Here is a 27,489-nt window from a genome sequence, read left to right on the forward strand (position 1 = left end):
TGGATGATTGAACACACTGAGCGGCTAGATCTAGGGTTTTAGGTTATCTCTTTGATCTTGTTGCTCTCCGATCATGTTGCTCTTGAATCTTCTTGTCACTCTTGTAACCCTTCAAACCAGATCTAAATAAAACGTCTTTAGCCATCCCATTTCTGACTTCTCCCATCTTAGTCGACTGAATCCCGTTCACACTGAGCGGCTAGATCTAGGGTTTTAGGTTATCTCTTTGATCTTGTTGCTCTCCGATCTTGTTGCTCTTGAATCTTCTTGTCACTATTGTAACCCTTCAAACCAGATCTAAATAAAACGTCTTTAGCCATCCTATTTCTGACTTCTTCCATCTTAGTCGACTGAATCCCGTTCAAACGTGACATGTCGATTTTGGCAGAATTAGTTAGCATGTGTCCCAACAAATTTCTTATAAGACTTTGATGCGTTTATCCAAATTGAGATTCTCCTTGTTCGTCGTAATCTGACCACATGGTCCGGTTGTCTGGACATACGCGAAGGATTTACCTGAACTGTCCAATAAATCATTGACCAAGACCAAACCGACCCAATGCTAATTCAAGATCAAACAAGCAAATTGAAGATTGGAGATCAAACCGGTCCAAATTTGTTCTCGACCAACAATCAAGGCTAAACTGGACTTACTATCTTCAACATCCAAGCCGATTCATCTAGCTGTCCAAGTTCACCCTCACCCATTCAAGCAACCGTCAACCTTCATAAAGGAGGGGCACGCTCCAAGCCAAGGTAAGAAAATAATCTGAAATAATTTGAATTCATTTGAAACCAAAACATTTTCAAATGTTCTTATTTGTTCAAATCTATCATTCAACGAAGTAATAGCCATATCCACAACGACAAGGAAATAATTAATTTTAAAATCATCTTTAGATGTTTGAATTACTTCATTATGATCACTTTCATCAAACTGTTTTTTTTTCTAAAACATCGACGCTTTTTGGGAAATATAGCATCAATACCCATCTCATGAGCAAGATCTTTAGCCATGTTCATACTAGAGCTAAATCCATCATGTCTATATTTCTCAAAAAAAGACATTACGCCTTCTACTTGTTTCATGGCATTATCAATACATATAGTTTTATCTTGTAATTTCTTACCTACCATATTAATAGCAAATAAAATATCATGCCAAATAACAATACCAAACAAAAACTCAAAATTCTCAAGTGCATCAATCAAACTTTCAGTTTCACTTTTTGAAATAGCATCATCACACAAATCATATAGTTCAATTAAGGCTGCTCTTATTTGAGGAGCTTGATATCTTATAACTTTTACACTTTTTATTCGACTCTCCCATCTAGTATTAGACAAACTTTTTACTGTAAAACATGAAATATGCTTAAGTAAAATATTCCATCTTTTTGTAGAGCTCGAAAATAAAGTGTATATGCGTTGCACAATCCCAAAAAAAAGAAACAGCTTTCACACAAGAATGTGTAATAACAACAAGATTCAAGCTATGACAAGCACATGGCATAAACAATGCTTTTCAATTAATTTCAAGCAATCGTTTTTGAACTCCTTGGTGTTTTCTTTTCATATTAGAACCTTTATCATAACCTTGTCCCCTCACATTTTTAATATCAAGATCAAGAGACTTAAGAGCACTTTGTAATTCGTTAAACAAGCCTAGTCATGATGTATCATCTACTTTAAGAAACTCTAAGAAATACTCTTCAATTCTAATATTTTTATCTGAGACATTCACACATCGTACAATTATACTCATTTGCTCTTGATGACTCACGTCTGGTGTACAATCAAGGATAACAGAAAAATATTTTGCTTCTTTAATAACACTTGTGATAGAAAGTCTAACCTTATATGTGAGAAGAGAAATTAGCTCGTTTTGAATGTTATGACCAAGATAGTGGTGATGTACCTCATGAGTTTGGATGTGTCTTATATGATCCTGTATAATCACATCAAATTCAGCAATCCTCTCAATCATTCCTAAAAAATTACCATTACTATCTTGGTAAATTTTTTCATTTGATCCTCGAAAAGCTAAATTTCTTTTTGAAAGACATTTAACTACATCAATTATTCTATATAAAACTTGTCTCCAACGTTCTTTTTCTTTTGTGATCTCATGCTGAAATTCTTTATCAATGGTCAAATTATTTTGAAGTCTAACTTTAGATTCATTCCAAGTTCTCATGTTAGCCATATGCTCCTCACTTTTTTCATGACCTTTTAGTCTATCACCAATATGTTTCCAATCTCTTAGTCCTTGATTTGCTAATAAACTGACATTTCCATGAGATTTAAACAACTTACAACAAAAACAGTAAACTTTATATTCATGTTTTGAGTAAATTAACCATTTTCTATCAACAATTTCTCCATTACACAACTTTCTGAAATAATGCCTATATGCAAAATGCCTTTTAGTTTTATCATCAATGGGAAACTCAAGATTCATATCTCTTTTGGGTTCTTTTTCAATTAGCAAATCTCTTGTTATGTTATCAAGACTATTCCAATTTCTAAGATCATAGATATCAAAAGGAGGAATTGATGGCTCATCATCATCTAACGTTTCAAAATTAGAAGGATTTGACTCATTCTCATGAGATTCCACATTCGTTTTTGCTCTAGAACTCACAGTATTTTTTTTAACAGATTTATCTAAAGCTCCCCAAGATTCTACAAATTGTTCATCAAGTTTTTTTCTTTTTCTCTTATCATTCCCACACAACACCATGACTTCAAAATTAAAAGAACAATATCACCTGGAATTGAGGTCCAAAATAGGCCTAGTCCAAAATACTCAATAGCACCAACAAAAATTATGTAACTGCAACCAAAAAATTCAGAAAGAGTTAGAATATAAAAATCTGAAACAATAAACTAAGAGAGTAAAAGATATAGATATAATCAATTAAACAAACCTCTACTTTGAAAAGGGATCTCACTAACTGATCAGTGAATAAAATATATATTTTGGTTTGTGATTTTCTGTTGTTCACTTTTGTTGGATTCAAGAGCTTCTCTTTACCGTCAACGGTAAGATTAGAAAATAGGAAGCGTAAATAACTTTTTGTGTTTTGTCTTTATGTAGGTTAATTAGGTTTAGCTGATTATGAGCTTTTTATTATAGGATTATTAAACTATTTGATTCTTTAATAAACTAAAATGGACCTCTTACAATTAGTCAAATTACATTAAATTGTTTTTGGACCCTTGGGCCCAGGGCCATTGCCCCACTTGCCATAGTCCCAAGCTACATGTAGCATAGAGTCGTCCATCAATAACTGTTGTTTGAAGAAATTTTCAGACGAGGATTGAAGAACATTACACACTCATCTCATCTGTCTGTGGAGATCTGTTCACAACTTCTTTTTTCTTTTTGTTAATTCTTGATCAAGCTGTTTGGATAACAATGGCTTGCTTATGCGTTTTGTTATCAATTAATCACACTGTTCTCCAAAAACCAAGAGATATACATTTTTCCTATCATCATTGCTTTTTATACCTTTTTTCATCGTTTGAACAAAGACGGTGATAAACTACCCTCTGCAGGTGTGGAATGAGGCTAAAGAACATATAGACATGAAAAATGATCTCATCAAATACTCCTAACGATTCTAAAGCCCTCTGTATCATGATCCACTACAATTCAACATCGTAGTCAGCAGGGAGTTTTGCGTTCACATCTAAATAGGCTTGAATGGGACACATGTTTTCAAAATCCCTAAAATTACAAATGTAACGCCTTGGCTTGTGGTGGTGCCTCTGGTTTAGGCATCATGTTTGGTTTGTTCATTATTGAATTGCAAAAGATGTGCAATTCCTTACCCTTGCTTTTTACATCAGCTAATAAGAGAACAGGTGGTTCATACTTGACAAGCGGCTTCTGCTGCTTCTCCCGAAGTCATGCTTTTGCTTTTGCACACTCTTCTGATAGAGGTTTACATATGTTCGCCTCTACGATCCAACACAATGCTTCAATTGAAACACATAATTGGTAGTTCCACTTGTAGAAATCCGTAAATAAGAAGAACTTCTCCAGTAATGAAATCAAGAATTGAAGAATGTTTTAGACTCAAGAAGAAACAACAATCAATATTTTCTGAATGAATCTGAAAACAAACAATCGACTCTGTTTAATACTCTGTTTCTAACGACTCCAACGAACTAGACCCTCCTTCCAATCGGATAACGCTATGTGTACTCGTCATTCTAAGCTGACTCGTTGACTCTAACAAACTCCTTCTGCCAATAACCCGCTGACACGTGGCTTCAATAACTTCTTCTTTATATCTGTATCAAATCTCCCCTGGTTGAAGCAACTTGACCACAAGGCTCAAATGATGGAAACTTCTTTTGGATATCAAATAAGAATTCCCAAGTTGCTTATTCTTCTGTGTGGTTCTGCCACTTGACTAGTACCATTGTCGAAGCTCCCCCTTGGTGTTTTACCATTTTCCTCTCCACGAAATATTCTGGTTCTTTAACAACGACATCATGAACCATAATAGGCAAATGATGAGTTGTTTGAACACTTCCCACTGAACCATAATATTCTAGTTCTTTAACAAAGACATCATAAACCATAAAAATGGTTTCATTTTTCCATTAGTCTCTCTTGTTTCACTCCTTCTTCTTGTCTAACATTCAACACTCCTCTCTGTTGATTGTTACACGACTGTACTTTCTGCCCACTCTAATTATTAGAACTTTTTTCTCGAATGTGTGTTTCTCGTACAGTTCCCCAACACTCCTCTCTGTTTAATACTCTGTTTTTAACGACTCCAACGAACTTCACCCTCTTTCCAATCGGATAACGCCACATGTACTTGTCTGTCTAAGATGACTCGTTGACTCTAACAAACTCCTTCTGCCAATAACCAGCTGACACATGGCTTTGATGACTTCTTCTTTATATATGTATCATCTTTCAAGACCTGTTGCTTCTTCTTTGGTTCGATGTGGTCAAACTTGGATTCATTAGAGAGAGCATCATCTCTATACATGTTGACACATCGAACAAGCTCATCTGTGACCGACACTCTTCCCGCCACTCCTTGCAACGTATTTCGACGGAGTCACCAACCTCCTGGAGCTTTTTCAGCTTTGCAACATAGACATCTTTAATCACATCTTGCCCATCTTCAAACAACCAATCCTTCACCTCTTGCAGCTTAGCCAGGAATGTTTCCTTCTCTGACTCAGAGATATATTCTTCGTATATGTTACTCAGTTTATTTTACATATCCTTACCATATGTCTTAATAAAATTCTTCATGTGCTTGGTTTTTTTCCATGTCACTGTCTTGCAAAGCCATTATATGTTCTTCCAACGTAACAGTTTGAACATCCTTTGATTTCAAGGCACCGTAGACCAATTCTGACAGCGATACATTTGTTTCCTTCAACGTCTTTGGAGCCCCCCCCCCCCCCCCCCCCCCCCCCCCCCAACCTTTGAATCAGTTTCCAATTGCACCAGATTATCAGCAGACTCAGGAACGCCACTATCTGTACTAGCTGTATCACTGGCTTCATTCACCGATTTCTCTTTTGATACCGGAACATTAATTTCTTTCAAAAGAGTTGCCAGATTCAACAAAGACGATTCCGTGCAGGGTCAAGCTCACTTTCACTTCAAGCTTTGCCCTTTTGCCGCCCTTTGATTACTGGAAATGACCAATCTTGTATAGATGATTTTAGAGGTGCTTGCAACTCGTCGGTCACATCAGTGTACTGCACATCGACAAAAAATGATTCATAACCGTAGAACGTTAGAGTCTTGACACTAGGGATGTGGTTTTTTTGGGGAAAACAACGGTGCTCTCCTGATTCTCAGCTCCTCCTTTCCACGCTAGCAAAATTGTGAAAGGTAAACTACCATGAACCTTAAAGAGTTTTCGACCTTTGGAAGTGAGAATAGCATACTGTGAAGTGCGCCCCGCGCCACAGACTCACTTCCAGTTATTGTACGCATGGGCTCCTTACCAAAAAATGCGGTTAGGAACTTGATAATAGCAGGGACATGAGAGCTAGAGCCAACAACCTCGACTATGTGTACATCAGAGAGTCCTGCATCAGTGAGAGTTTTCTCTAGAGGCACCTTAACACGCTCCAAAATTAGTAAGCTAATCTCTTCAAACTCTTCCCTCTTGATAAGGCCCCTAATGTTTTTCTCATCCATCAAACACTCAATCTTCAAAGTTACCACATGATTTTTGCTTATAACCTTATTCAGTTCCTCACACTCATCTTTGAGGCTTAGAGAGGCCTTGGCATTTTGGTAGACATCAATCTTGTACTCCTCCTTGAACTTATGAGCAAAATGATTGAAAAGAACTTCATCAAAGTCCCTTCCTCCCAGACACCGATCAAAACCATGAGACAAAACCTCGAGTTTCCCATTGGTGAAGCGTGCAATGCATACTTGCATACTTGAATGACCAATGTCAAAGAACGCGCTATTAAGCTTCTCATCAGACATAATTCTGACATGCCGATTTTGGCAGAATTAGTTAGCATGTGTCCCAACAAATTTCTAATAAGATTTTGATGCGTTTATCCAAATTGAGATTCTCCTTGTTCGACGTAATCTGACCACATGGTCCGGTTGTCTGGACATACGCGAAAGATTTACCTGAACTGCCCAATAATCATCGACCAAGACCAAACCGACCAAATGCTAATTCGAGATCAAACAAGCAAATTGAAGACTGGAGATCAAACCGGTCCAATTTTGTTCTCGACCAACAATCAAGGCTAAACTGGACTTACTACTTCAACATCCAAGCCGATTCATCTAGCTGTCAAAGTTCACCCTCACCCATTCTAGCAACCTGTCAACCTTCATACAGGAGGGACACGCTCCAAGCCAAGGTAAGAAAATCATTTGAATTCATTTGAATTATTGTCTAGCCAAGTTTCTTTAGATTTGTTTATCTTTATTTTTTCCTTGCAAATCGAGTCAATAAACAAGGCATATCAGTAGCCATGATTTTTGTTGGTCCAAGTAGAGTCATTGTATTGTTTTTGTTTCAAACCCCCTAGAGGTGTCATACTACACTGGACGAGTATATAAGTTTTTTAAAAGTGGTTTTGTATCTTTTACCTTACATCAATAAAAAAAATGAATTTTATTGCTTAAGCAACAAATCCATTAACCAACAACTCCGATCAAAAGAATTTATTAGTTTATCAAATAATAATTATTTTATGAAGTTTTTTACTTGTAATTAACCAAATACCGAAGTCTAAATGTACCGGTTCGCACCTTCTTACTGAATACCGGATAGCAATTAACCGGAATCATATCGATTACGATTTACAAGAACCGGGTATTTGAAAAGAAAGGACACATTTCTTCTTTAGCAAAGCCCTAAACAAAGCGATCAAAGTTACAGAGGAAGAACGTCGTAACGGTCACTACCTCCTCCTTCCTTCTTTCAGTAACCTTCCTGATCTCCTTCAAAAACTAAGACAAAGGAGAGACTTTGGTTAAGATTGGTCTTGTCTCGTCATGCTTACTTATTATATCTCGAGTCTCTTGAAACCTCTGATGTGGTTCAAATCAAATTATTAGAGAGTCAAGCAATTAAGAATGTACTGTTTTCTTTTTTTATTGTAATTAGTTTCTGCAGCTTCTGAAGACGATGCAGAGTGAGGAGTCTAACATCTAGTGGCCGTATCAATCTCTTGACTATGTGTTTTTGAAGTTGCTGATTGCATTCTTTGGTTTCTATTCAGATCCTGAAGCACAAGTGCACCGCAAGAAAGCTGGTGGATTTCGTGGCCAACTGTTTTCTGAAGGGTATGTTCATTAACTGGAGGTGGGTGTAGTTTGATAAGAAAAGCATAGCTAAAAGATTCGCGGATATGCTAAATGGAGAACAAATAGGTATTCCTTGTGACATTATTCATAGTCAGTAGGTGAAATCTAAGCGGCTTGAAATGATTAGTGTTATTTGCTGTTTTATCTTTTCTCAGGAGGGAAAAAGAAGTCAGCTATATACTATATGATATTTGGAACATCAAGTACTTGACCAAGTTCAAATGGGATGATCATACCGAAGAGATCGGTACTGTTTAACTGCAAAACTTATCTGCTTGACATAACATTCTTGGCTATTTAGGTTGATATGATCTCTTAATCTATAAAGGCTTGCTTGTTTTGTTGCCGCATACAAAAGTGCAATACGGGAACAGAAACTAAATATGGTTCTCTCTGCTTCTAAGAGAGAGGACTTTTATCTATCTAAAATTGAGAAGTCACGTGGCATGACTGAGATTGATGAAGGTGCTCACTTGTTCTAATACTTGGATAATGTTATATCAATAATTTTAGAGTTTGCTTACAGACTCTTCCTTGTTTGGAGAAAAACCTCACTAGTCTAACTTGATTGATGTTTGGTTTTGTATTGCTCTGTTTTTGCGGTGTGCAGAAGCGGAAGAATCAGGTAGCAATGCAGAAGCAGCACCAGTCTTCCCGTCTAGGGTTATTCGTCAGTTCAGACAGAAGAAATCAATTAACAATGAGACATCTCAGAGAAAACATGGACTCTCCACTGATGTCTTAGCATCGCTAAGTACTTTCTTTCATCTTATACTTCTTGAAAATACAATATGTATTTACATTGTATTTATGGTTTTGTATATCTTTTATCCTCATTCAGGTATTTGGCGGTTCTTAAAAAGATTAAGAAGAAGCATGTGAAAACCTTCACATACCTGATACACTTCTACCATTTTGTTTAAAGAATATAACAAAACAAATCTTCAACACTTTCGTATTCTTTCTCTTAACAATCTTGTTCTACTTACCTTATTAATTGATCAAACCAAATCAACCAAGCAAAAAAAAAAAACAGCATTAACATACACATACAGACAGGAACACATGAGTTACAATGTGTATCACATGTATAAAAAGAATACCACACCATATTGGTTTTTGTGAATAACAAGAAACTGTAACAATCTTCAATCAGACCATAGCCATACCATGTGAACAATACAAAAGACTAGTAGTCACTGAGACGACTAGAAGGAAGCAAGGGCTTTGGGAGATGAATTTGCGTAGTAGCTATTGCACCTTGGCTTGTGGCCGATGTACGGTGAAGCCTGCAACGGAAGGACCCTTCGTGCTTTGTTGGAGCACATATGCATGTCTTCCCCAACGTGTTGCTGTTACCGAGCAGACCAAGCGAGTCCGTAGACCACGACTTCCTCATTGACAATCCTGTCTTGCTTTTGCTGTCGTCTTCTTCATTCACACGACTAAACGGATTCTTGGTCTTCAACGACTCTCTGCTGCTACTGCCGGTCAAGCTCTTCCTCGGTTTCGCCTCCTCCATGAATTAGAATCGTTAACTTGGAACAGGAACCTAAAAGATGAGAGACGATTTTTTGAGATGACTTGATCAGATGGAAAGAAACAAATCTTTACATATAAAAATAGCAAAGACGTGACAACCAAGTTCTTATATAATAATTATTATGTGTAGATGCTCAATTGCTCATGAACGCGTAGGGAAATGTTTACAAGGTCAATTCATGCGTGTTTGGTATTCCTCAAAGATGGCTCTCTTATTTTCTTCATATATTCACAATTTACACAAACACAAAATAGATACAAACAGAAATGAAATTTTTCTAGGATCAAAAGTATATTAGTATGTAATATTCAAGAGAAAGCAAGTATATTTATATAAAAGAGGGGAAACTTTATTTTATTAAGAGCACTCAGGAAATTTTACCAAAATTTGAGAGAAAATTCTTAGACTTGAATAATTACTAGACTTGTTTACAATTTTGACAAAGCTTTTGTATTTATATAATATAATATTAAAGAATATTCTTTCTATTTCACAAAGAATATCACTTCGATTTTTTTCTTGTAATACATATTTTAAATTTAATATTAACTACAAAATATATTGATTTTATAAATTATTTTATTTGTCTTGAATACTATATATGTAATTAATTAGAGCATAACTACATTTCAATTATTTTCTTATTTTGTGTTAAAAGTATCTCAGACTCTTTGCAAAATAGAGGGAATATTACAAAGTATATTCCTTGGTTATTTTCCTAAAGTTAGTTATTACACTAGATTCTTACACGAATTATTACACATAACTCTCGAATATTAGAACTCTCTAATATTTATTCACTCATTTATTCGACGCTTTTTTACCATTGAAATGTTTTACCAACTCAACAACAAAAAGAAGGGTTCCACAAAAGAGAACAGTCAAATATTCTCTTCATACCATAGACTAAGGTTTAGTATAGCAATCATAAAAGTTATGTCTTTTATTCATAAAGACAGAAGAAGACAATAGCAAACTCAGGAAGGGTTCCTCTTATAACCAGGACAACAATCACTAGTAGATGATGATATCTTTTTTAGCCAGGAGGCCAGTTCATTTGGCGTCCTCCAATGAGATGAACATGAATATGATACACCGACTGGCCTGCAAACCCCACAAGAAGGTGTGATTATAGCATCATTAAACAGATGTCTCTTAATTTTATTAATACATACAGCCTTGAGGACCATCGTTGATCACGATTCTGAAACCTTCATCTAGGCCTTCTTGTTTTGCTACAAGCTTGGCAGTGTAGAGAAGGCGGCCCAAAATGTCGATGTGCCTCTCCTCAGCCTGCAAGTAGCATACAAACAATACGTTATTAGCTTGTGTTTCTTAATGAGATCAAGTCCGATAACTCTCATGCTTTTCGGTTTGATTCTGTCAGGACTTGTTTTGAGGGTTCAACTTCGGAGAGGAGTAAGTGAACAAGGTACCTTAGAGAGGCCAGTTAAACCATCCCTCACTTTTGGAATGAGGAGGATGTGAACAGGACCCTGGGGAGTTATGTCCCTAAAAGCCAAGACCTGCATAATCATAGAAAATGATTTAAAACATGCCAGGAACAGTGATAATGATGTATGTACTGAACTACTGAATTTTTTACAGTGGTGAAATCTATTCAGGAACAGTGACAAACAAACTTAAAATCCAAAAACTATACAGTAAATACAAGATCCGGTTGCTGAGAATAGAAGTGACATGAGCTGGGTAGGCAGATACTGAACAAAATTAAGTTCCTTTAGACGCAGTCTCAATTACTGATTCTTTCTAAACACTAAGGCTGCAGTAAGAGTGAAAAAAAAAACTACAGCCGTGATATTTGCTGACTGAACCATATAACAGTCAAGAAGACACCACATTTTACTTGACATGCATAGGCATAGAAATACTTATGTCACATTTACACATTGGCTAGCTTATAGTACCACTAGAAGTAGATATTCCAGATGCTGCAACAAAAGAGAAAGTATATACAGAAAAAAAGAGTTAGAGAATATTAAAAGGTACCTTGTCATCCTCAAAAACAACTGTGGATGGAATTTCTTTACTGATGATCTTGTCAAATCTTCACGTTTCCAACAATAAACAAAAATACAGGTTAACATCAATTCAGCACAACAAGACAGTTCACTCTTCTATGTACAAACCGACAACTACTCTAACAGAAAGTGGTCGGAATAACAAACTTCACAAATACAGTTCAGAGCCAAAACTTACACACTGAAGTTAGTACTTTCGTTTTCAGATTAAAAAAAAAAAATCAATATCTTTCCATCGAAGCAGAGCAATTCCAACGGTACAGTCGAAGAACAGCTAGACCCAAATATACATTCAAAGTTTCGATTTTTTTTCTCTATCGTTATTAAATTACATCCCAAACAATCGCAGTTTCAATCCACGATCTACGACTCAGTCTAAGATATACTAGGAATCAAACAGATCGACCAGAAGAAGGAATGAAAAAAAGGGGCTTACATGGTGGGAGAATCGGAAGGAGTGGCGGCTAAAGCAGCCTCTTTCTCTGAAGCCATGACGGGAGATAAATGAGAAGAGAGGATCGATACACGGTGGCTCATCAACCCTAGATTTCTTTATACCATATCCGGTGTCGATTGTGCAACCACTTCATCCCGACAATCTGTTTCTTTCAACCAAACATATTCTGCCACGTCATACACGCTTTTGTCTTTATCTCATTTTTCTTCTTATACTGTGCCTAGTAGGCTCTAAAAGCCCACAAAACATGGATAAATTGGATAACTGTTTTACAAAAATTGATAATCGTCAGAAGTACAAATAAATACCATAATGGTTAGAGCCAAACCAATTATCGTGACAAAAAAAAAAAGAAGAAGGTCAGAGCCAATTATATTGTTGTGGAAGCACTGTATCTAGACATGTCAATTAGGGCCGAAGCCCGCAGGCCGAGCCCGCTCAGCTCTAAAAATTATCGGGTTTGGGCTTAGTTTTATAAACCCACAAAAAATAGGCTTTTCGGGCTAAGCCCGTATGGGCTAGGACCGGCCTGAAAACCCAAAACTTTATATTTTAATTTATTTAGTTATGTAAAATAGTTAATTTTCTTAATTATTAATTTATAATATTATCTTAAATCATAGGTAAAAACCCTAATCTTTAACTACGTATCTATACAAACACCTATTATCAATCTCAATTCTTTGCGGCAACCATCAAAAAGTCAATGTCTTCCCCAAACCATGCAAGTCGATTCATCATTCATTCACATAAAATTATAAACCATGTGTGTATATACGTAACATCGATGCTAAAAGTATTTTTTTATCCTACTGAATCATTTTCTAGAAAAGCTTTACGTCCACAAATTCTTAGTGTTTGTCAATAACATGCAATATTTGACCGTGTATAGTATTTCACTTTCAGTAACATGCAATACTCAACTGTGTATATACTTGATTTTATGCAATTTAAGTGTTATATTTAATTACATTCAATATCAAACATAAGCGATTACCTTTCATGTGTTTCATAGATGTTGTGTGTTTTATATATGGTTATGGTTTCACTTGTAATATAGAAATTGATCTTCTGTGTTGTATTTGTATTTGAAGGAACCAATTGAGAATGATATGGAAGATAATGATTTCCATGACTTGGAATTTGACGAGCTTAGCGAAGAGGACATGCCTTCCCAAAAAAAGAAAACAAAAAGAGGTGTAAGAGTCAACAAACCAAAGACACGAAAATGCACTTCACTTGTTTGGACGCATTTTGTTCTTAATGGAAAAAACAGTGAGGGTCTAGAAACAGCAAAATGCAAGCATTGTGCTGCGATACTTCTTGCAGAAAAAAGCTATGGAGCATCACACTTGAAACGCCATGCATTTGGATGTAAGAAAAGGCCACGAAACGGTGATGTGAGGCAACAAATGGTTACCGGCGAGGCACGGTTAGCCGCAAAAAAAATTGATCAGTCGGTTGTTCGTGAGTTGATAACACTGATCATCATATGTCATGACTTACCATTTTCTTTTGTTGAGTATCCACGGGTAAGGGAGCTATTAAAGTATTTGAATCCTGAGTTTAAAGCCATATGTAGGAATACTGCAGTGGCTGATGTGCTTAAGTTTCATGGGATTAGAAAAGATCAAATGAAGCAGGAGCTAGCTAAAGTTGGCAATAGGATATGCTTGACGTGTGATGTGTGGAGATCAATCAGCATCGAGGGATATATATGCTTGACAGCTCATTATGTGGATGATAGTTGGAAGCTAAAGAGTAAAATACTTTCTTTCTGTGCGATGCCTCCACCACATTCAGGATTTGAGTTGGCTAAAAAGGTTATCTCTTGTCTGGAAGATTGGGGAATAGAGAAGAAAATATTTTCTCTTACGCTTGACAATGCGTCTGCTAATGATAATATGCAAAGCATACTTAGAGACCAACTCTCCTCACGTCATGGTTTGTTATGTGATGGTGAATTCTTTCATATCAGATGTTCTGCACATATCCTCAATCTTATAGTGCAAGATGGTCTGAAATTTATCGAGGGTGCTTTGCACAAGATTCGAGAGACAGTGAAATGGATTAAGTGGTCAGAAGGAAGAAAAGACATGTTCATAGATTGTGTTAAAGATGTTGGTCTTAAGTATGGAGCTGGTTTGAAGATGGATGTTTCCACCAGATGGAATTCTACCTATTTGATGCTTGGTAGTGCAATTGAATATCGACGTGCATTCTCCCTACTACAAAGAGCTGACAGGAATTACAAATATTGCCCTTCAAATGAGGAATGGGATAGAGCAGAAAAAATACATGATTTCTTAGAACCATTCTACGATATCACCAATTTATTTTCAGGTATGTGTTCATTATTTTTAAATAATTTAGAAACTAAATATCTATAAGTAATGTATTTTTTTAAATCAGGTACTAGTTATCCTACGGCAAATTTGTATTTTGCACAAATATGGAAGATTGAGTGCTTGTTGAACACTTACTCGAAAGATGGAGATATGGATTTGGAACTGATGGCAATTGAAATGAAGAAGAAGTTTGCTAAATACTGGGAAGAATATAGTACCATTCTTTCAATCGGAGCCATTCTTGATCCAAGAATGAAGTTGGAGATATTAACATATTGCTTTGACACTCTTGATCCAAGCACTAGTAAAGCAAAGGTGGAAGCTGTGAAGGGGAAATTAAACTTACTCTTTGATCAGTATAAGAGTTACACTCCAAGTTCAATGAATGTGCCTTCTCCTTCACGTGCAACAGGATTATTTGGCAAATCCCAAACTGTGGGACGGTTGACTGCTTTTAGTGTAAGTTTTATTCTTTTTATATATATATATTTCTTATTATCTTAAAACCTTTTAATGATTTTAAGTTTAATATAATTTTGATTTGTTTATAATAGGATTCCAAAGCTTATGAAAAACGCACCCTTGCTGAAGAAGGAAAGTCTAAATTGACTTTATACTTAGAAGACGATAGGTTGGGGCTGACTTTCTATGAAGACATGGATGTTTTAGAATGGTGGAAGAGTCAGACACAACGCTATGGTGAATTAGCTCGTATGGCATGTGATGTTCTAAGCATTCCGATAACTACAGTGGCCTCAGAGTCTAGTTTTAGCATTGGTGCTCATGTATTAAACAAATACAGAAGTCGTCTCCTACCAAAACATGTTGAAGCACTGATTTGTACACGTACTTGGTTGGAAGGATTTACCTTCTGCGATCCAGGTAACATATTAGTATTTATATATTTTTTATTTTATGTTGATATATTTTTCAATTTTAATATCTCCTATATTTTTATATGTAGCTCTTGTTGACGATGAAAATGTGGAAACCACTGAAGAAGAACTTGATCCTACAAATTCTACTGCAGCAACTTAGAGCTGAAATGCTTTTATTTTATTTCTATTTGCTATTATTATTATCTTATTTGGTGTTTTTAAGTTACACATTTGTTTTAGTTTAAACTGGATTTCATTAAAAACATATGGCTTTTAGAAAGTGTGTTCCTCTCCCTCTCGATCATTTGAAAGACGGTGCATATTTATATTATTCGATTAGGTGTGAAATAGTGATTTGTATATGCCGGCAAGACATAACAAAAGCCCGAAAAGCCCTATAGTCCGTTTAGGGCCGGGCCGGGCTTTAAAATATAAGCCCATAATTTTTGCGGGCCGGGCCGGGCTGGGCTTTAATAACAATGGGCTTTGTGGATTTTGGGCCGGGCCGGGCCGGGCCGGCCCGATTGACACCCCTAACTGTATCGGTTAACGTTTAAAGGCTTTTAGGGGCTATTGGAATCAGAATTTGGAAGAAGTTTAGTTATTTTAAAAGTTGACAGATTTTTAGACGTTAAGTAGAGTTAACAAATATTGTGTAAATTTCCATCAAATATTTTGTATTGATTTCTATAGATTTTTATTGATTATTATAGATTTGCAGAATATACTTTTTCAAAAGGTTTCTCTTTATAAGGAATGTATAAAAATCTTTCTAGAATTTTTCCAAAAAAAAATCTCAATGTAAACTATATATATAAATATCATGTAATTGACACAATGATACACATCTTATAGTTATAAGTGATCACTGTTTCCGCTACAAGCGATCACTGTTTTAATTTTATAGTTATTTATTTTAACGATATTTGAGACTTTTTTGAATTGGCTTGATTAATAATAAAATGGATCTTGATAAATCAGTTCTCGCTGTTATTGGTTTCTCGTTTCAGCATAATATGTCTTTGAGATACCTGTAATATATGTGTTGAAGAGTTGGTGGCTACATTTCTCCTAACTATTGGTCAGAGTTCAAAATATTGTTACACAATAGACATGTTAAATAGATCACTATTTGACATTAGTGAGAACTTTCATAAGGTTCAAAAATCATTGAATACGTTAATAATTAGAGAAACATGATAGTTTCTAATGTGGATTTATGCAATAGGAAATGGAAGTCAATAGTGATAATGAGACATATTATTTTTATTGGTATTATGGTTTGGTATGTTCACGTAGACAGATACATTTTATGGTACTGCTCCTTTGTGCTATGGTTTGATCTTTGTTTTGTTATGACTATACGTGAAAGATTTTTCTGTTTTGTTTTCATTGACTTTTTGTTTTTCGAGACACCATTTTAACAAAAGAAAGATTATATCATAGGTCAAACATAAAATATATCATCCGGTATGTGTATGTTCTTACTGTTACACAGATTTCTAAAATCTTATGAGTACACTTGATATTTTCAAAATCTAGATTACGAGTAAGAATATAAAGTATTTGCCTCCCAATAACCATAAATTTTAAAAGAATAGCAAAATCAATAATAACTAAACTTTTTGAGTAACAAAAGATTTGAATGAAATTTAAAAGTCATTAAACCAATAACAAAAGATTTTGGAAAGATTTTAAAAGTCCATAAACCAATAACAATGGATTCTTAAAATTTTATAATTCCTTTAGAATTCTTAAACCAATACCCCCCCCCCCCCCCCCCCCCCCCCCCCCCCCCTCACACTAAGTTAAAGAGTTCGAATCTCACGCTATCTTGCAGATTGCACATTTCAGGAGGTCTAGGTTTCAATTCTGGACAAAAGCTATTTATTAGAGAAAGACTTACAAGAGATCTTCAACATAGTACAATAATTTTTTTAACGCTGATTTATTATATAATTATGAGAAAGATTACATAGACGATTCGATAACTAACAATACTATATGTTTTATGAGGGTCTACGCCTAAATGCATCACCTGAGCCGTCCTACGAAGATCCACGTCTGGCCGGATTTATAAAGTTAGTGTTTCAAAAAAAAAATCTAAATAAAGTTAGATACCTTCTTCATTATAGTACTCTCTTGTTAATTTGTTATACCACAAACAGGAAATAAGAAGTGAGACTATGATGTCTGAACCGTCTCATGCATGTTAGCGTGACCTGAATATCACATACTCTGTTCTGCTTAGCATTTTTGCCAGTTAGTGAAAATAGAATATTATTATTCATCTTGGAATTTAATTTAAGGAAGTTTCTTGTTCTTTTATTTTTGGTCAACAAGGAAATTCCTTAATATTAAAGTCTTTGATTGGTTCTAGAGATAGCCCCACGTTATACTGTTCATAATGTTATCGTCCAGTTGTTTTGTTTTTGTTTTTTTTATTATTTGGTATATCCTGGTTTATGATTATGGTTATTGATTGGTTTAGTATCCTTTAGCTAACCAATCCCCTATATATTATTTGAGAAGCATTACAACTTCTTTTTGTAGCCACGTGTCATCACTACAATGATTCTTAGAATCATTAGAGAAATATGTTGGTCCATCTAATTATATAATAAGCTTTTTATTAAACTAACAATAAATTCATCATTAATGTACTTTATTATTTCCTTAAATAAAATTTACGGAATTTCCTAATGTGGCTAAAGTATATATGGCAATTAATGATTTTGAATAATAAAGATTTGATAAAAAATAGTGTATCTTCTATCATATTTGTTTAATTTTAAGCTATTAGATAAATTAAATAACCACAATAACCATATAATAAAAATATAGATTTTTATGTATATGTTATATTTTGAATTTTTACAAACGGCTATAAATTACTAAAACTGTTAAAAGTCTTACATTCAAATTTTATGATCCATGGTTTAAAATTTTTGTTATGACAAAATACAAACGATTACAAAAATTATATAAGTAAATTAAAAGTCTAATTTAATTAATTAATAAGATTAATATATATATCGTTTTAAATTAAACTATAAACCTTATAAAATACAATATTTTAGTTTCAAAATTTGCTTTGAACAATTTTTTTGAACGATCATTGACAACTTATTTTTTTTTAATTATAAATTACTAAAACTATTAATCCCACAATGAAAATTTTGTTATCAGTAATTTAAATTTTTTACTATAAAAGATACAAATGATCAAAAAACTATATGAGTATAAATCAGTATTTAATAGACATTAATATTAAAAATATACTAAAATATATTATCTATGTTAGTATCATTTAAATTTAATAACATATCCTATCAAATAAAAAAAAATTTGGATTAATACAATTGATTTATATGTTTGCACCAATTTAATTATATTTTTAATAGTTACTGACTTTTAATTATTTAATATATATTTATTATTTTATAATATGTAAAAATATTTAATACATAAAATAATTTATATATATAATGTTGATCCCGCGGGTCTTAACCTAGTGTATATATATTGAACCATGTAACAAACTTTACTCTTCAAGAAGTTTTTAATTCATTTCATTCAATAGCTATCATCTCCACTTTGTCTTTGACCGATTTCTATATTACAAAATTAGTAATCAGTTATTATTATGGTTAATCAAAACCACATGCATCGTGAAGAAGATATAGTTTTCCAACGAAGAACACAAAACAAAATAAAACAAAACAAAAAACGTCTTAATTCCTTTTATCGAATGATCTTGTGATATGACTCCCACCTTATCTGGACTCTTCTTGTTTTTTTCTTTCAATTTTCCACAGAAAATTGTGACCCTTCAATCTCTTGCCTTGTGGGTGAAGCTATTCTGAATCCTAGGACACAAGTCATACCTAGGTTCGGTCAAGGGAACAAATTGTCGTGACATTCAAGAATTTCATTTTGGTTAATGTTGAGCCAATGAGAAGCGAATCTGGATTTGATTGCGTAAAGAGTTGATGGGAAATCGTTGTGCTAGAACTCCTTGTTGTACAAAGGTAATGCATAAAACTAGGGCATATCTTGAGATTTTTGGAGCTATAAACATTTTTTTTTTTAAATTTAAATTTTCGAACCATTTTTGAGGCCTATCTTTTGCACATACCTCTTATGTGGATCATATCTAAATGTTTCACATGTCTATATACGGCTCTTCATCAGCTTATTTTTCTTCCTTTTTCTGATAATATTTGTCCTAAAAAAAAAGAAATCTTTGAATATGCTCAACATCTTGTAGATCCAATGTTTCATTCGACATAGCTTTAGAGATAAGATGAAGAATCTATGTTAAGAAACCGGTAACATGAAACACCATATGTTTACAGTTGTGGTCATGTATATGCTGCTGCTGCTGCAGCAACAACAAAGCTCGAGCAAGAAGCCAACACGGGTCTAAAGGGAATGTCTATTCGATAAACAGAATTGAGAAATGGGAAGAAAAGATAACAGAAGCTAACAACAATGGCAAGATTGTAAGGTTTCTTGTTCAACAAGATTCCTCTTTTTCTATCTGAGTTTCTAACTTAACCATTCAATCAATCAAGCAGCTGGTGGTGTATTTCAGCGCGCCGTGGTGTGTACCTTGTAAAAAGATAGAACCAGTATTCAGAGAACTTGCTTCTAGATACCCTTCAATGATTTTTGTAACCATTGATGTGGAAGAACTCGCTGTAAGTAAACTGCAACTCTGTGTGTTTTTTAAGAAGAATTATCGATATGTTATGATGAAGTTTTAGGATTTGAGATTAGATTTTGTAAAATAAAAAACAGGAGTTTAGTGATGAATGGAATGTGGAAGCTACACCAACTATAGTGTTTCTTAAAGATGGGAGACAAATGGATAAGCTTGTTGGTGCTGAAACCTCAGAGCTTCAGAAGAAAACAGCTGCAGCTGCTGAACTCTTACTCAGAAAACCATAAACAGCAGAAGAGAAACAGAGTTATGCTTCAGAAATCGGTCAGAGTAATCATTACCAAAAGTTACTTGTGGATGAAGTAAGTGTCATGAGTTGTTACTTGGGATGTTTTATCCTTCCGGATTTAGTTCGGTAATATTTATGAATTTTTTAACTGTTGTCTCAGTAGATTAACATGGAGATGGAGAAGGGTTTGGATGAAGGTTATATAGCAGCCAAGGCTCCTCTAATTATTCTTCAGAACTCTGTGTGCAGATGTATCTGCTCCTCTCTTATTATGTAATATTGGGATATGTTAAGATCCATATAATATGATTTGGGCATATCTTTGTTTATGTAAACTTTTCTATAAACTCGAGGTTGTATCATTATATATGAGGGGCTGGTTAATGCCTAAGAAATAAGAAACATGAATATTGAAACCTAATTTGTCATGGTATCAGAGCAAGAACCTAGAAACACAAAATTTCTTTAGTTTTTTTTCGATTCTGAGCTTGACCAAACTCTTCTTGCAATCGCAAGAGAGACATAATCTACAATTGAAACCTTTGGTTCTCTGTTTTAAATCAACAAAACAGAGTCATGGCGCTCTCAATGAACAAAGAACAGAAGTACAAGACTATAACTCCATACGACCTAAGTGCTAATGACAACCCGGGTGCGGTCATCTCTCACCCTCTACTCAACGTCACAACTACGATGAATGGGCCGTGAACCTGCGTATGGCACTTAGTTCCAGAAAGAAGTTTGGCTTCCTTGATGGAAGTCTACCGAAACCAGCGTCTGATTCACCGTATCTTGAGGATTGGACTGCAAATAACCACCTCTTGGTAGGGTGGATCAAACAAACCATTGATCCAAAGCTGAGATCTTCCATTTCTACACGTGAGATAGCTAAAGATCTTTGGGACATAATCAAGAAGGGATTCTCGCTCAAGAGTGGAGCAAGACTGCAGCAACTCCGAAACTCGCTTGCTACATGTAAGCAAAATGGATCAACTGTGGATGATTACTTTGGCCGTCTGACAAAGTTGTGGGATGGTATTGCGGAGTGTATGAATTCTAAAATTTGTACATGTAATAAGTGTGAATATGACCTGAATTCGTCGCATGAGAAGGAGAGAGAGGTCTTGCGCGTACATGATTTTCTGTCTGGTTTAGATGACTCGGTTCATGGAGTGATTCGCTCACAAATATGTGCAATTACTCCTCTTCCCGATCTTGACAGTGTGTATCAGACAGTGTCTCAGAATGAGACTTTGCGTTCGAACACTACTGCTGATAATCCGGTGATGAGCTTCGTAGCTCAGAGTTCTTCCAATCGGAGGCCCGGGACAGTTCACACAAAAGAGCTCTCGAAACAGAGCTCGAATGATTTCTCTGCGAATCGTGGAGGACAAGGAAGTCGGGACGGGTCCAAACAGTGCTCGGTGTGTGGTATGAAGGGACATGAAGCTTCTGAGTGTTTTAAAGTAATTGGGTTTCCTGAATGGTGGGGAGAAAGAAATAAAAACCGATCTTCGTTAGCTGGACGAGGTCGTGGCGCCCCTTCCAGAGCTAATGCGGCACAAGTATACACAGCTACTGCTGGATCGTCGAGTGAGATAACAGAACATGATCGTCAGGGATTGATTGGACTCTCAGACGACCAGTGGACTGCGGTTCAAAAACTTATCAATGCGGGGAGATCAACAATGACCTTGAGTGGTAAGAGTACTGATATATTTTGGATACTTGATACTGGAGCAACCCACCACATGACTGGGCGGTTGGACTTGCTCGAGGACGTTCGTGACATTACGCCAGTATCGGTTATGTTACCTGCAGGCGCTGATGTCCTGACCCTCAAACAGGGAACTGTTCGAGTGACATCTCGACTCTCGTTACAGAATGTTTATTATGTTGATGGATTTCATACGAACTTGATTTCGCTTGGACAGCTTGTGACAGAAAATTATTTGGTGGGACAAGTGACTGATAAACTCATGGTTTTGCAGGACCGAGCCACGAGGATGCTGATTGGAGCGGGTAAAAGAGAGGGAGAGCGGTTGTACCGGTTTCAAGGAGTGGAGATCGTGACTTCCCTACATACTGAAGCTTGCAAGGATTTGGTTTTATGCCATAATAGGATGGGTCATCCGTGTCTCCAAGTAACAGAATGCATACCTGGGGTTCGGAGATCTAGTAGTAGTAATAATGAGCTTTCTATTAAGAATTGTGATGTCTATTTTCGAGCTAAGCAAACTCGGCAGTGTTTTCCAGACAGCTTGAATAATGCAAAAGATAATTTCGATTTGATTCATTGTGATTTATGGGGTCCATATCGAACTACAGCATTCTGTGGATCCAAATATTTTCTGACAATCGTAGATGATCATTCTCGAGCTGTATGGTTGTATCTCCTGGCTGATAAAGCAATGGCGCCTATGCAAATTCGAAATTTTATCACAATGATAGAAAGACAGTTTTCTCAGAAGGTTAAGAGGATTAGAAGTGATAATGGAACTGAGCTTACATGTCTTACACGATATTTTCAGGAGCAAGGTATAATACATGAGACTTCTTGTGTTAATACTCCACAACAGAATGAACGAGTGGAACGCAAGCATAGACATATTTTGAATATTGCGAGGGCCTTAAGGTTTCAGGCTAGTCTTCCGATAGAATACTGGGGTGAATGCGTTCTCACAGCAGCCTATTTGATAAACCGCACTCTGTCGGTACTGCTGAAGAATAAAACTCCGTTTGAGGTGTTGTTCGGACATGCTCCAGGATATAAGCACTTAAAAGTCTTGGGATGTTTAGCATATGCACATAATTCACATCATATAGGAGATAAGTTTGAGACTCGAAGTCGACGGTGTGTCTTCTTAGGCTATCCTTATGGGAAAAAGGGATGGAACTTGTATGATCTAGAGCGTCATGTTGTCTCAAGCGATTAAGATGTTCAAAGATCAAGATGTTCAAAGATCAAGATGTTCAAAGATTACTTAGCTACTTGTTTTAAGATGAAAGACCTTGGAGCAGTTAAGTATTTTTTGGGTATAGAGGTGGCACGAAGCAAGGCAGGATTTTATCTTTGTCAGAGAAAGTATGCGACGGACATTGTGAATGAAGTTGGTCTACTTGGCTGTAAACCGTCTGGGTTTCCCATAGATCAAAACCATCAGCTTGCCAGAGCTGATGGAGCATTATTGGCTGATCCGGGGACCTATAGGAGACTGGTGGGACGTCTCATCTATCTCACTGCGACAAGGCCTGATCTTACGTACGCTATACATGTTTTGGCACAATTTATGAATGCACCACGGGAGGAACATTGGTTAGCGGCAGTCAAGGTGGTTCGATATCTAAAAGGGACGTTGGGGCAAGGAATCTTGTTGCGTGCTGATTCACCACAACATATTAAAGGATGGTGTGACTCAGACTGGGGAGGATGTTCATTATCTCGAAGATCACTTACGGGATATTTTGTGCAGTTTGGAGAGTCACCAATATCATGGAGATCACAGAAACAAGATTCAGTCTCTCGGTCTTCTGCGGAAGCAGAATACAGAGCAATGGCGGAGGTGACAGCAGAACTTCGAGGACTCAAAACTTTGTTACTTGATTTTGGAATTCGGCATGATGAACCAATGACGATCATGTGTGATAGTAAGCCGGCTATCTACATTAGGAACAATCCAGTTTTTCATGAGAGAACCAAGCATGTGGAGACTGATTGTCATTTTGTTCGTGATGATATCGTTCGTGACATTGTTAAACAATTTCATGTTTCTACGAAGGAGCAGTTGGCTGATATATTAACAAAGGCATTGGGACGAAAGGAGTTTGAAGCTTTTCTTCTCAAGTTGGGCATTCGAAATTTGTATGCTTCAACTTGAGGGGGGTATTGGGATATGTTAAGATCCCATATAATATGATTTGGACATATCTTTGTTTATGTAAACTTTCCTATAAACTCGAGGTTGTATCATTATATATGAGGTGCTGGTTAATGCCTAAGAAATAAGAAACATGAATATTGAAACCTAATTTGTCATGTAAACATGTTCTTCTTGTGCATTATTTATTTGAAGTCCTTTTTTTTTCCTACACATGATTTTTTCTCTTCTTTTATTGGGTTACTTACTGAATAAACGCCAAGAGTCTCCTTAATTAAAAACGAATCCAATTTAACTCTAATCTCATGCATCGATCTTACAAGAGTGTAAGTGGAAAGTTCAGTCTCTTAGCAATTCGCTCAAACATTAATCCAAAGAACAAGGAAGCAAATATCATATGATCGTCTAAACACGCATTATTAACCCAATTACATCATTCTTGAGTTAGACATTGACACGTTACATCCTCACGGGTCATTTAAATGAGAATATAGAACTAGAGCTTGTGGTCCTGCGGTGATTAACTTGAAGGCAAAAGTCCAATACGGTAAAGCTACCAGGGTTCGAGTCTCGGCCACTGGAGAATTATCATTTCGGCATCACAAGAGACATGAGACTGATATGTGGCAACACGCGATTAATATGGACCACTTCTGTGGAGCCAAGATACCCATGTATAATTCAAGAAAAAAAGAGAATATAGGGTTGCATCAAACAAAGATTAAAAGCCATTGTGTTTCCCACTTCTGTACACGTCTGATATTGTTTCAAAAAAAAAAAGAGTGATATATCTCGAAGCAATTCAAGCCCTTTAACAAAACAAAACAAAAAAAAATCTCGAAGCAATTCAATAATCCCTGATTACAAGTCTACTTTGCCTCGATATAAGTCTAGCTTGGGAGTATATATCTTCAACTTTCCCTAATTGCAATATTGCTTAATTTACAAGTCTAGTTTACTTTGAACACGAGTCTAGTTTGAGGGAGCATGAGAGTATTTTCAACTTTACCTAATTATCATGTGCATCTCTTGAACTGCCACTAACAAATATAGTATTTACTATTTAGCAACGTACGTACCTGCTAAAATAACCTAGTTACATGAGCTCAAAAGATGGGCGTAAAAGGTCGTGTGTCAAAATTAAGGTTTTCGAAAGACTAGCTTAGTTTTGTAGTCTCCATGCATGAGCTGAACTGTATTGTGATATTTTATAAGCTTAACTATGGACGTAACAAAAAGTGCAATTCTGTAGTTTCCTTTCGGTTTCACAGGAAACTTACTAATGCATTTCGTTTTTGTTTTATTTTTTACTAACTTTCGTATAATTACATTTTTAAAAATGCAAACGAATTTTAGTGATTGATATAATTTATATATATTTGAGAAAAAACAGAGTGATAGAAAATTCGTCATGCCATGTTTCTGCAGAAAAGGAAAAAAATACACGTTTATCAAAAGATATTTTCAGCTTTAAAGACAGTTAGACCACATATTATATATATATATATATATATATATATATATATATATATATTGAAATAGGATAATAAATGTTATGAACTCGAATTTAATGATTTGGAAGAAAATAGAATCCAAAGAGATTGTGACCGTCTTTGACGAACATACGATAGAGTCATGGAACAAGCATCAGTTTCTTTACTTCAAAGTTGTGACTTCAACGTTGTGAATTTCTAAAGCATTTCTTAACTTTAACAAGTAATCGATATTTTTTTTCTAAAATAACACTAAAAAGTTTTTATTATAAATATAGAGCACAAGACTCAATATGACCAAAATATTTCATTAAAAAAGAAAAACACATTTAAATTTCTAAGATTAATTAATCTAGACTTGAGTCAGTGTTTTTAAAACCGGACCGGGAACTGAACCGGAATTTGTTTGGGTCACGGTTTAATATGGTTTGACCGGGTCAAACCTGGTTCAATAATCTGGTTTAATATACTTTTAGTATATAAATTTAAAAATAATGTTAGTAAATATGATACATAATTAAAATATAAATAACTTTTAAACATAAAAAATTATAAATATAAACTAGTTTTATATTTATATGGATGATTTATAGATTTTTGATAGTTTTCGTAGTTTAATAACTTTAAGATCTAATCTGGCAACGTGATCGGTTCATGGTTGAACCTGGTCTAACCATCGGGTCGGTCCAGTTTTAACAACACTGCTTAAGTTTAAATTTGAAGAGTGTGGTTTTTGGGTGGAGTTTAGGATTTTTTAAAAATAATTTTAAAATAGTTAATAATTTTCAGATTTAAGAAATTAGAATTTTTTTTTTTTAAAAAAAATTTGAATTGAAAAACATATTTTCGAGTATACAATTTTTTTTTTATAATTTACCTATATAATTATTTGTATCTATAAAGTAAAGATATAATAATATTTTACCTCTTTAATGAAATTTTTTTGTCATTTTTCTTTCGTATGCTCTTTTGAAAAAAACTTGTTTTAGTGTTTTTAGCGAAAATTGCAGTTTTGAGTATTTTCACTAAATTTCCTTTTCAGCTTTTTATCACTTATTTTTCATGTTCCCCGACCAATTTTTTTTTCCAATGAGAATTTTCTCCTTGCAGATATGATATATATATGAAGCTTCTCCCTAATTGTTGTTAATATTTCCCTTCTGATCGCACCACAAACTTATTTGGTGAAAAACGAATGTTTGCGTTTTATACAATTATTAGTCTCAGCATACGATACGATAGTTTCCAACTTAAATCGAAAAGTATCTTTGAGACTCTCATTCTGTTTTTTTTTTTTTTTGACATTGAACACCATATTTTGTTAAACCGGTTCAAATGGGTTAGGCTGGATAGCTAACCCCTGCGGAACCAAAAGGTTTATACGAGAGAATTCAGAAGCTTTCGCACGAGCTCTTTTTGCAAGGAGATCAGCTCGAGCATTACAATCCTGAGGGATAAAGGATAAAAAAAACAAAGTAAACAAAGAACGAGTATGAAAGAAATCTTCCCATTCACGAGCCAAAGGTGGCCAAAATTCTTCTTCTTCGATCAGCTTTACCATTTGAAGGCAATCCGACTCGAAATGCATAGTATCGTGCCTCAAGTGCAGAGATGATCGCATGGCCCATATTAACGAGTTCATCTCCGCATGCAGGGGAGTGAGGACTTCCCCCCCCCCCCCCAAGGAACCAGTCATCGCGGTCCCATCTTGTAGCTCCATGACGAAGCCACCTCCAAAAGTAGATTGATTGGTTGCCCAAGATGCATCCACTTGACATCTCGGTATATGCAACCTACCCCTCTCCTCCTGGTCATTGTTGTGTGGGCGCTTCTTCGCCGTGGTACCTTTTAGCGCTTGTTGTGCCACTATCCATTCATCGTACTCACGAGTAGCCTTGTGTAGTGTATCCAAGGGTGTCACCTCTACTCCATTGAACAATTTTCCGTTCCGCGCTTTCCATAGGTACCACATGATCCATGGAAACTTGTCTAGCCTTTGCGTCTAAACACCTCTTGCTGGTGCTCTGAACAAGAGGAAGTCGAAATTCTCATAAACTGATG

General features: G+C 35.5%; 4 protein-coding genes and 1 pseudogene across 4 annotated transcripts; 2 read left to right on the forward strand and 3 right to left on the reverse strand.

The window, feature by feature from the left end:
• Window positions 1–3,346: 3,346 nt before the first annotated feature.
• On the reverse strand, window positions 3,347–7,444 carry LOC111205720 (annotated as a pseudogene).
• A 211-nt stretch (window positions 7,445–7,655) lies between these two features.
• LOC106447871 (pre-rRNA-processing protein esf-2-like) lies at window positions 7,656–8,693 on the forward strand. Its single transcript, XM_048755806.1, has 5 exons — window positions 7,656–7,662; window positions 7,750–7,813; window positions 7,990–8,081; window positions 8,445–8,572; window positions 8,676–8,693. The coding sequence occupies exons 1-5, from the start codon at window positions 7,656–7,658 to the stop codon at window positions 8,691–8,693; spliced, it is 309 nt and encodes a 102-aa protein (XP_048611763.1).
• Window positions 8,694–8,824: 131 nt separating this feature from the next.
• On the reverse strand, window positions 8,825–9,969 carry BNACNNG55080D. The gene has a single exon (XM_013890953.3). The coding sequence runs from the start codon at window positions 9,354–9,356 to the stop codon at window positions 9,024–9,026; it is 333 nt and encodes a 110-aa protein (XP_013746407.1). The 5' UTR covers window positions 9,357–9,969; the 3' UTR covers window positions 8,825–9,023.
• A 212-nt stretch (window positions 9,970–10,181) lies between these two features.
• Window positions 10,182–12,088, reverse strand: LOC106445221 (adenylylsulfatase HINT1). Its single transcript, XM_013886738.3, has 5 exons — window positions 11,856–12,088; window positions 11,388–11,445; window positions 10,814–10,903; window positions 10,553–10,670; window positions 10,182–10,481 (listed from the first exon to the last, which is right to left on the reverse strand). Exons 1-5 carry the CDS (start codon window positions 11,954–11,956, stop codon window positions 10,414–10,416), a joined length of 435 nt encoding a protein of 144 aa, XP_013742192.1. The 5' UTR covers window positions 11,957–12,088; the 3' UTR covers window positions 10,182–10,413.
• Window positions 12,089–19,685: 7,597 nt separating this feature from the next.
• LOC106449151 (putative thioredoxin H10) lies at window positions 19,686–20,055 on the forward strand. The gene is made up of 2 exons (XM_022700841.2): window positions 19,686–19,805; window positions 19,906–20,055. The coding sequence occupies exons 1-2, from the start codon at window positions 19,770–19,772 to the stop codon at window positions 20,053–20,055; spliced, it is 186 nt and encodes a 61-aa protein (XP_022556562.2). The 5' UTR covers window positions 19,686–19,769.
• The last annotated feature ends 7,434 nt before the right edge of the window (window positions 20,056–27,489 follow it).

Source organism: Brassica napus, chromosome C4 (assembly GCF_020379485.1).
Source record: "Brassica napus cultivar Da-Ae chromosome C4, Da-Ae, whole genome shotgun sequence".
NCBI lineage: Eukaryota > Viridiplantae > Streptophyta > Magnoliopsida > Brassicales > Brassicaceae > Brassica > Brassica napus.

Coding starts and splice junctions, on each gene's coding strand:
- BNACNNG55080D (XM_013890953.3), bottom strand. CDS start 9,356: ATGGAGGAGGCGAAACCGAGGAAGAGCTTGACCGGCAGTAGCAGCAGA.
- LOC106445221 (XM_013886738.3), bottom strand. CDS start 11,956: ATGAGCCACCGTGTATCGATCCTCTCTTCTCATTTATCTCCCGTCATG. Junction 11,446..11,855: donor CCTTCCGATTCTCCCACCAT/GTAAGCCCCTTT, acceptor GGAAACGTGAAG/ATTTGACAAGATCATCAGTA. Junction 10,904..11,387: donor TTGTTTTTGAGGATGACAAG/GTACCTTTTAAT, acceptor ATGATTATGCAG/GTCTTGGCTTTTAGGGACAT.
- LOC106449151 (XM_022700841.2), top strand. CDS start 19,770: ATGATTTTTGTAACCATTGATGTGGAAGAACTCGCT. Junction 19,806..19,905: donor TTGATGTGGAAGAACTCGCT/GTAAGTAAACTG, acceptor AATAAAAAACAG/GAGTTTAGTGATGAATGGAA.
- LOC106447871 (XM_048755806.1), top strand. Junction 7,814..7,989: donor GGCCAACTGTTTTCTGAAGG/GTATGTTCATTA, acceptor ATCTTTTCTCAG/GAGGGAAAAAGAAGTCAGCT. Junction 8,082..8,444: donor TGATCATACCGAAGAGATCG/GTACTGTTTAAC, acceptor TGCGGTGTGCAG/AAGCGGAAGAATCAGGTAGC.